At 35.8% G+C, this 10,041-nt stretch overlaps 1 protein-coding gene and 1 long non-coding RNA gene across 2 annotated transcripts; one reads left to right on the top strand and one right to left on the bottom strand.

Annotated features, from left to right (window-relative positions):
- The first annotated feature begins 316 nt into the window (after positions 1 to 316).
- LOC113003259 lies at positions 317 to 1,231 on the top strand. Its single transcript, XM_026132016.1, has one exon. It carries the CDS (start codon positions 317 to 319, stop codon positions 1,229 to 1,231), a length of 915 nt encoding a protein of 304 aa, XP_025987801.1.
- Positions 1,232 to 7,304: 6,073 nt separating this feature from the next.
- LOC120358478 lies at positions 7,305 to 9,300 on the bottom strand. The gene is made up of 4 exons (XR_005575420.1): positions 9,167 to 9,300; positions 8,795 to 8,995; positions 8,541 to 8,703; positions 7,305 to 7,582 (listed from the first exon to the last, which is right to left on the bottom strand). It is a non-coding gene; the product is annotated as an uncharacterized LOC120358478 (long non-coding RNA).
- Positions 9,301 to 10,041: the final 741 nt, after the last annotated feature.

Below are 10,041 nucleotides of genomic sequence, written 5' to 3'. Positions count from 1 at the left end.
ATCAAACGTTGCATATTTGAGATCACTGGGATTCACTGTACAAAATTTCTGAGATGTCTGATATTCTAAACATTGGAGATGACGCGATCTTTGACGATAGCATTGTCAAGATTGAAACTCACTCGTATAATCCATACGCTAACACTACGTTTGGACATAGTGATGAAATAAGGATACCTATACAACAACAGGATTTATACACATTGCCGTGCGAAAGTTTTCTCTATGTCGAAGGAAGATTAGTGAAGAAAAAAACAATGATGATGATCACGATGATGCATCAGAAATAAAACTTGAAAATAATTGTGTAGCGTTCATGTTTGATGAAATTCGATATGAAATCAACGGTGTGGAAATTGATCGCAACAGAAACGTTGGAATCACTAGTACTCTAAAGAACTATGTATCTCTTACGTTTGACAAAGGAATGATAATGCAGAATGCCGGATGGGACATGTCGTCCACTCTGTGGGAAAATTATTTCAATTTTTGCGTGCCGCTAAATTTACTGCTGGGCTTTTGCGAGGATTACAAACGCATGGTTGTTAACGCGCGCCATGAATTAATTTTGATACGAGCGCGCAATGATAACAATTCTATTGTGGGAACGAATAGAACGACGGAACCCGAAATTGAATTGTTCAAAGTACAGTGGCGAATGCCACATGTTACGTTAAATGAAGTCAATAAATTGTCCATACTACGAGCTTTGGAAAGCGGGCGATATCTAAGTATGAGTTTTCGTTCCTGGGATCTGTATGAGTACCCCTTGTTACAGAGCACAACCAAACATTCGTGGGCTGTTAAAACTGCAACACAATTAGAAAAGCCTCGATTCGTTATCTTTGCACTACAGACCGGTCGCAAGAATATCATGTCTCAAGATGCTACTATTTTTGACGATTGTAATTTGATCAATGTGAAACTTTATCTCAACTCTGAATTTTATCCGTACGATGACTTGAATCTAGACTTTCGTAAATCTAGATACTCCATTCTGTTTGACATGTACCAACGTTGTTGTAAATCTTATTATGGACGTGATTGCTACGATACGCTGCTTAACGTGGACACATTTCTGCAAACAGGACCTTTTACAGTGATTGATTGCTCGCGGCAAAACGAGTTCATCAAAAGTGTTACTGTGGACGTGCACATTGAATTTGATTGCAAAGAATATGTGCCAGCGAGCACTACCGCCTATTGCCTTATCTTACATGATCGTGTGTAACGTAAATCGGGTTTAGGAGACCAAGAATGAATGCACAAGTGATCCACATGAATTGAATAATTATTTATATTTCCGATATGCCTCAAGACAATAGGCTTAACAAAATTAATTGGGCGCAGTCCCACAGGCGGGACCAACGATTACCGAAATGTATCGTGTGCGCGCGGATCATTAAGAGAGAGAGAGAGTACGACCTGGCGTTATATTCGATGTCGGAGCGCTGTTGAAGCGAAGGCGTTTCTGCACCCTTGATGACAGTCACACCCAGTGCTGCGATGCCGTGCTTCGGTTTCATTCGGAGCCGCAGGACCTCACGCGTTCTCCCGTGTTCGGTGTTCCGCGCCTTGCATCAGGCTTCCTCGGCGCCTCTCCTTCGGAGTAGTCTTTATCCTCTTAGGCCCTGGAGCTCGTGTCAGCGTACCCTCAACTACGCCTTATAAATTCACGACCCAGCCGGTCTCCTTCCGGTTTAGATCTTTCACCCAGGCCAGTCCGAACACCTCTGATCTGATTCTCCTGTCCCCGACTCCTTTCCCTCGCCACGCTCCAGTCCTGCCATTACTTTTATTCTTCTATCTTCTTCTCACATTCCATCGCTCGCCTCGCTCGTCGCACTTTTCCCTTTCCGCTGGGCATATTTCCCACTTTCTTCCAAACCTGTCTCTCTCCTCTATCTTCCTACTCTCTCTCTTACGCGCCTCGCAATTCCATTGAACGTTCTAATTCGCTACACGTGTAATTGAATACTGTCCATTGTCTAACGTTGTGCGCAAAATCATGTAAAATGCAGCGTTAGCAAATATCTTTAATAAAATACCGAGATATTTTGTGATATGGTACAGTCTCCAAAAATTACTTGTCATGGTTGTGCCAACATTTGTGGATCTGCAAGGATTCACCATTGGAAAAAAATTTATTATAAAGGAAGTAGCGGTATTGAAACAAGGAAATGCGTTCTCACGCATTACATTTTTACGATTTCCGTGCCATGGAATGCATTGACAAAATCCGAAAGATCTTGCGTTTCTTGGTTGGCTGCTTATCACCATGGATTACAATGGGAAGATGGAAATATTCAGTATCCGAAAGCGAAGCACCTGATTTCAACAGCTGTACGAGGTGTGTCAAAAAATAGCGGGAATTTTCGTTTTTTGAAAAAAATATTTATTTATTCGTCTACATTAATGTTGTCGCCTTCAAAATAGTCACCATTAGATATTATGCACTTATGCCAGCGCTTCTTCCAATCCCCGAAACACTTCTCAAACTCGATCTTTGGGATAGCCTTTAGCTCTTTCAGCGATGCGTTTTTAATGTCATCTATGCTTGTAAAACGACGGCCCTTTAAGGTTCTCTTTATTTTTGGAAATTGGAAAAAGTCACACGGAGCCATGTCTGGCGAATATGGAGGCTGGGGCATCATTACAGTATTGTTTTTGGCCAAAAATTCACGAACAAGCAATGAAGTGTGAGCAGGTGCATTATCGTGGTGCAAAAGCCATGAATTGTTTTTCCATAAATTCGGGCGTTTTTTTCGGATCGCTTCAGGTAAACGGCGTTGAACTTGTAGTACTCCTTATTGATTGTTCATAACCATTTCTTTCACTTTTTCGACGTTTTCATCGGTTCTTGATGTGCTGGGGCGTCCTTGGCGTTCGTCATCTTCAACGTCTTCACGGCCATCTTGGAAACGATTATACCACTCGTAAACTCTTGTTTTACTCATAGCAGACTCACCATAGGCCTTTGTTAACATTTCACACACTTTGTTACACTTTATGTTATTTTTTACGCAAAATTTGATACAAATTCTTTGATCCATTTTTTTTCAGAAACGAAAATCGCCGAGCTCATAAAAACACGTGTAACCTTAGCGGCTGCCACAGACAAAGTAAACAATGAATACAGCTCAACATTTCAGCATACTTCAGGGGCATGTATACCAACATAAACAAAACAAAAAATTTGACTGTCGGACTCTCCAAACCCGCGAAATTTAAAAATTCCCGTTACTTTTTGAACACACCTCGTATATGATAAAAACGATGATGAAGCTATCGTATACATTAAAGGGCATGAAAAACGAGAATGGTTGAAGAATATACTTGATGTCAATGTAAGAAATAATGTTATCATCGAGACCGTGGATGCTGATTACGAAGACATTGAATCTTTAAATAATTTGGATACTGCGAATACTATACGATGTGCAAAACATATTAAGAATTGTGCTATGCAGAATGTATTTAAATTATACAATTATTGGTTACAATGTCACAAAGAGGCTTTAAAATAAAAAAATGTATAAACGTATTTATGGTTTACTTTTTTATCTTTCCCTGTAATATTATACATAAGTAATTTGTAGACGTTAGACGTTTGATAATAGTATGGAACCGTCAACCATACTATTATGGAAAACTTTATTATTGAAAAACTTTATTTTTCTAGTATTTCATTGATAATAGCGGAGTTTAGGGAGAACAGATTTAAAAACGCGTTCTTGGGAACAAGGTGAAAATTTGGATAGGTAGAGGGGAGGAAGACTGGGATTGTGGCTTCAGGTGGGAGCTTTGGAAGAACAGAACGAAGCTCTTCGAAAACAAATTCGTGAGGACCGAGGGCAAACGTGCCTTCGGGAAGAAGGGATGGAGCTACAGGATATGATGTGACTCTAACATCTGGTGAGGATCGAGAGTGAAGCGTTTCCACGCTAGCGGTGGAACTTGCTGGAGAAGCGGGACTACTCGAGATTGGGGAGTATGAGGGAGTGGGTAACGAGGAAAGAAGCGAATCAGGAGAAATTTTGTATGTGAGTGTCGAGGACATTGAGAGAGTGGGTGAAGGGGGTTGGAAGTATTGCGGGGCTTGTTCGGGTTCCTGAGGGTTTCGCTTAGTAGTTCGAAAGAAGTCCTCGAAGTCCTCCCCCCCCGTAAGTGGCGTCAAAGAAGTATCGAACCCCAGCGAGTGGCTCTGGACGGGAACGCGAATTTCTCACTTGAGCACTTGAGAATAATTAAATTTTAAGTAATAAAAAAAAGGAAAAGAAAATAATAAAAAAAGGGGAAGTGAATGTTCAGAGACTCACTGTTCGGAAAATCCTTGAGCCAACTCTGTAGTGGAACTCGTGTAGTGGTCCGGAAATTTCTAGGTCGGACCCGTAAAAGATCTGCTGACAGTAACTGAGTGGATCCGCGACAGTCGTCTACGATGGTGGACGGCGAGCACGGTTCCAGGTGTAAGATGATGTTCTCACTCGCGAGAGAATTAATTATGGAATTTTACCGAGTTTTTGCGTTCGGCACTTTACACTGGCAGAACTTGTTGCCACAAATGACTGAGTATTGATGAGGTTTGACCGCACAGACTCGAGCATTCAAGATGCCACGGACTATGCGACGATTAGGATTGGGATGGTAATGATCGCTCCGCTGGAAAATTCTCTGTTTTATACTATTCTGTTTTATACTATTGCTTCCTTTGTTCTAAGAGGGCCGTGTGCACCAATTTGTGTTGTCTAAACGCCTATGCGCGGCTTAACCCTTTGCCTATGGGACACGTGTCCGGCATCGAATTACGCCGTCCATTCAACGGATCTCGTCACTTCTTTCCCGGTAATTATTGTTATGAGAACGTGGGTGACCCGTCATCTAATTACTAAGAATTGTGACAGATTTTGACTTAATGTTCTATGAGCGCCGAGTTTCCGGAAGCCGAAAGTGATGTATACTCGTGCCTTTCGGCTTCCTGATTTTATTACTTTTTGTGTCAACGAGTTTATTCGTCCAGCTAATATGACGATTTCCGATGACGTTATTATTTGACACTTCTTTATAATTTATGGTGCTTTAATTTGCGACATATAATTTATGATATTTTGATTTTTGTGACATTTCTCACTCGCCTCAGTGGCGTATTTTACGTCTCACTGTATTCCCGGAAATGGAAGTGAGATTAAGTAGGTCATCGTTGCTCGGCCTCCGTCGTATAGTGTATCCGTCGTCAAAAGAAAAGAATCGTTACGTCGCTGGACGTAACAATAGTATAAGAGCTAGTTTTGCGTGATATTAAGATAAAAATAAAAGAAGAAGATTTATATTTGTAAAAAAATATATATGAAAAAATGAAATGTAGAAAAGAATGTATACAAAAAATATATTTCGTATATTGTCACGTCTAGCTATTATTGTTATGGTCGTTGGATAGACAGAAGGAAAGAAGCCTTGTAGCCTGGAGGATAGGTCGGCCTCCGCTGGTCGGCGTCGTCGGTGATTGGGCCAGATTTTTCTCGGTGGTTCACTGAGATTAATATTTTATTCTCGATATTGAAATTAACAATGAAATCGATGCTTGATCCGGCTGAATATCGCGAGGAGTTTATAACAAAAATAAGGAAAGAGATACGTGTTTCTAAATTTGAAACTTATTGTATAAGAATTGAATAACTCGATTGAAAAGAAAAGTTAACACGCGTATTAAAATGTTGTCGGATGATGACGACCGGACTTAATAAATTGCGGACAAAGAATGAATGAATCCGAATAGAAGAAAGATACGTATGCCGCTCTTGGGCATAAGGGCGCTGTATCACTCCGCCGTGCGCGCGATGTAAGACGTGCCGTGGCGCAGCTGACCGGCGTTCTGCGCACGGCTTATCGCACTCTAACGCTCGGAAAGTCTTCCTTCGTTCCTTAACGCAACTTATTAATTAATCGCAGGTTAAAATTTACGCAACTTAAAATTAACGCAATTTAGAATTAGCGCAAATAGCAATATGTCTTACAATAGTAATTAACGCACGCAGGGGGAGTTGAAAGAGAAATGAACAGATATATGATTTAGGAGTCGCGACTGACAGGGTCGGGCGTATAACGAGCTGGATACAAAATGGTAACGGATTTCTAGAGAACAAGATTTAAAAGAATTGAATAATTGTCAGTACGAACAAAGAGTGTAAATTGTGAAGTTAATTATAAAATGTAGGTGTAGATTTTCCCCAACGCTCTTATATCTAATTAAGAAGTAACACATGCACAAAAGAAAATGCGATCTAAGAACTTTTAAATCAACAAAAAAAAAAGGCTAGAAGTTATTTCTTAATTCTAATACACATTGTCGAGTAATATCCCAGGTAGCACGGTAGATCGATTGTAGCATTCTAAATTCCACAAACTATAATGCAGTTACAACCGCTCTCCCTACGTTCCTCAATGCTAGCAAGTCGTAATCAACACTGGAAGGGTAAATGTTATTCTTGATGAGGAAGCCTGTTAGCTCATACAATATCTAAGTTGTATCCGAACACATTTTCTTAATTGTTTTGCCTCATAGTAGATTGAGCATAACGCACATTTTGTGACAGCATATACTACGCTACAGTAGTTCAAAATCGGTTGTACTTTTCGCTCCCGCTTCTATCGCTTTACAGTAGATCAAAAGTAGTTAGTATTTTATCTATGCTTCCTTTAACCTACAGTAGATCATAAGTAATTAATATTTTAGTTCCACTTCTATCACACTACAGTAGATCGAAAGTAATCTGTATTTCATGCCCGCTTCTATCGCACTACAGTAGATCGAAAGTAATCTGTATTTTATGCCCGCTTCTACCGCACTACTGTAGATTGAAAGTAATTTGTATTTTATGCCCGCTTATATTGCACTACAATTCATTGAATGTACCTCACATTTCTGTCTGTCTATGCACTATATACTATATTAACAGTCCTCTATAAATTTCCGTAAAATTTTATATTTAGATATTATTAATTTATATTCATTAAATTAATATAAATTGTATATAATATTGATAATTTGATAATGACCTAAATAATCACTTATTTGTAAAAAAATTTATTTAAAATGCAAAAGCAGTCTCTCGGAAAAAATAAAATGAATAGGTAATTAAACTGTATCTTATTTATGTACACTTTTAATTATATTTCCAACGGAAATTGTCTACGAAAAGTTAAAATAAATGTCATAGATCTTTAGCTTGATTGATCCTTAATTTGCTATAGTATCAATAGTTAAAAAATTTTTGGAATATGTTAAAATAATGAAATCAAGTAACTATGTATTAATGTTTTATTATATAAGATAATATATATTGTTTTATTACAAAAAATTATATTATATGATTTACGTGTAATCAGGTCATGCTAGCCGCCGCATACTTAGCAGCAAGCAGATTTTCAGCGCGTGACTTCTCCAAAGCATTGACATTTCCGTGCTCCTTTCTGTGCTCAGACATATAATGTCGCTGCTGTGCATTTTTTATAATCTTTGACATCTCTAATTCGTAGTCTTTAACTGAAATATTTTTGAAATTTTCAATTTTCCGAAGAGCACCTACAATAAAAATATGTATAAAATAAATTTAGAACTAAGCTTAGAAATAAAGAGTAAATATCATCAACAGCAAAATAATAATTAAATTTTCGACTGCACAGAAGCACAGAGAGTGAACTAGTCTACTCGTATTAGTTCAACTTGTTTGCATCATCACGTTAATGAACATACAGCAAGACTTTAAGACAGTGACCATTCAGAACAATGACGTCTCCAAATTTTCAAACTGACCTTTCTGTTCCACTTTTTAATTCAACCACAAAACCTTTTGCTTCTGTCAAACATTGAGAGAAGTTCATAGTAGTAGGTCTGCTCAAAAAATGGAGAAACTACTCCTCATCACTGTCACTGTCGTAAAGATTAAGACGAGCAGAACCGATTCAAACTAATATTTTTATTTGTTCCTCATTTGTTGTTAAAAAGTTGCAAAAAAAATTTGTTACTGTTTTTTTTTTTTAAATTGATATTACGCTAAAGGAAGATTAAGTTAGCATGACAATATACATATAAAAATGAAATTACACGTAATAATAATGTAAGAATTTGTTGCTAATTTGTTGCTCACAAAATATCCGAGTTTTGAATTTGTTGCTTGCAAAATAAGTGTAAAAAAGTTTGTTGTAATACGACTCAAACAAATCACATGTACATCTGTTTCTGCCAAAGGATACAAATTATGGCTAGTTGCCTTGCGGAAAACTGACTTTAATATAAGCAGAACATAATAGACAGTTTAAATAATTATTAATTATTTATTTTTTGAGGAGATAATGTATTTATTGTAGTACATAGATATATTCTTTCATTTAAAAAATAACCTTTTTTCAATTTGAATGAACGTACATATTGCGACCCGGGTATGTTGCTATCCAGTGCTCGGCAAGTGATAACATTAGATCAACTTTTAAATCAAAGAGTCAAGTCAATCCAAGATAATTAAAATAATTTTCATAATTACCATAATATTTTAGACTCAGAGCTGTTTCTCGGAATCGAATTTTTTTATCTCCCTCTTTCCACGTGAAAGATGACTTTATTAATTTGTCTGTCACGCTTGCTTTTAAAAAATCATCCAAGGCATTTGATATGTTGAACCCTCCGAGGAGAACAAAATATTTTTCCTGAGAAAAGGTTTAAAACCTACTTTAGTTTCAGAGTTTTATATACAAGTACACTAAAGAATGATTATAATATAAATGTGTATGTACACACACTTGGTATGAAGTTATTTTATTTGAACTTATCAAAATAGCCAATGCTTTCTCATCATTCATGAGGCTATGAAATTGTTCGACTGTTTGCAGAGGAAGATTCAATTTTTGAACTTCTTTTATGACAGCTGTGCTAGTACTTTTTGCATTTCCGAATTGATTTATAACTTCCAATATTTTTTCCTGTCCCTTTTTTAACTCTCTAGAAAAATTTAGAAAAGTTTTATCCACATACATATACATACATGTACATAAATATATATACACGTACACACATATATTTGCTGATTAAAATATTAGCTATGAATAAGTTAAGAATCGAACATTAATGTACTTTTAAAGTTTCATATTTAAATAAATAAATAATATTTACTTTATTTCAAATAATATTGATTTTAAAGTTGATATTGGTATATTAACATTTTCTTCTTCCTCAATTTCTGAATCCTTGTTTAAGACGTTTTCGTAATTTTTGGAGGAACTTGTTGCTGAAAATTATCAAAAATATATTTAAAAAAAAATAATACCAATAGATTTATCTAAACTTTTTACATAAAATGTTAATATGTAATTATTTAAAGTATAAAAATTATAATTTTAAATATATATAATTATTATTATGAACAATTTGGAAACTTAAGTTTGTCAATCATATTCTTATTCCTTCGTGTAAAGAAATTGTAAACACATTAATTGAATTTTGAAGATTTTATTCAACTAATAAATTCAATGTTAATGGTGCTTCGAACAAATATAACTGATAAAAAAAAAACTTGTGAAAAATAACATTAATATTTGACGTAAAGTGATTTTTATGTTTTGCATGTAAAATGCGTATATATTTATTATGAAATTTTATTTTATAAATATAAATAAATTAAAAATCATTAATAGATAGAAATAAAATTTATTAAATTAGTGAAAATTCTTTCTTAGAAGACAGTTACGAATGAAAAATGTGAAGAGCAACTATGTAAAATGAGATTACAGTAGTCTTTTCAATGTGTATTCCACACAAATTTTTTATTCCTTGCTTCTTAAAATTTAGATCACGTTTTTTATAATAGTATAATATCTCTGGAAAACTATATCTGCTTGTGCACTTAAACTCGAGCTACAGAATTACAAAAGGAATTAGAGATTATTTTATTATATTAATTAGGATTATAAAATTTTAGAATATGACATAGCAATCTGGGAAAGATTTTCTATGAATTTAATGCTGTAGTATTAACACAAGAAAATTCA

This window comes from Solenopsis invicta, chromosome 8 (assembly GCF_016802725.1).
Source record: "Solenopsis invicta isolate M01_SB chromosome 8, UNIL_Sinv_3.0, whole genome shotgun sequence".
In the NCBI taxonomy this organism is placed as follows: domain Eukaryota; kingdom Metazoa; phylum Arthropoda; class Insecta; order Hymenoptera; family Formicidae; genus Solenopsis; species Solenopsis invicta.
This window is presented reverse-complemented; position numbering and strand designations above follow the sequence as displayed.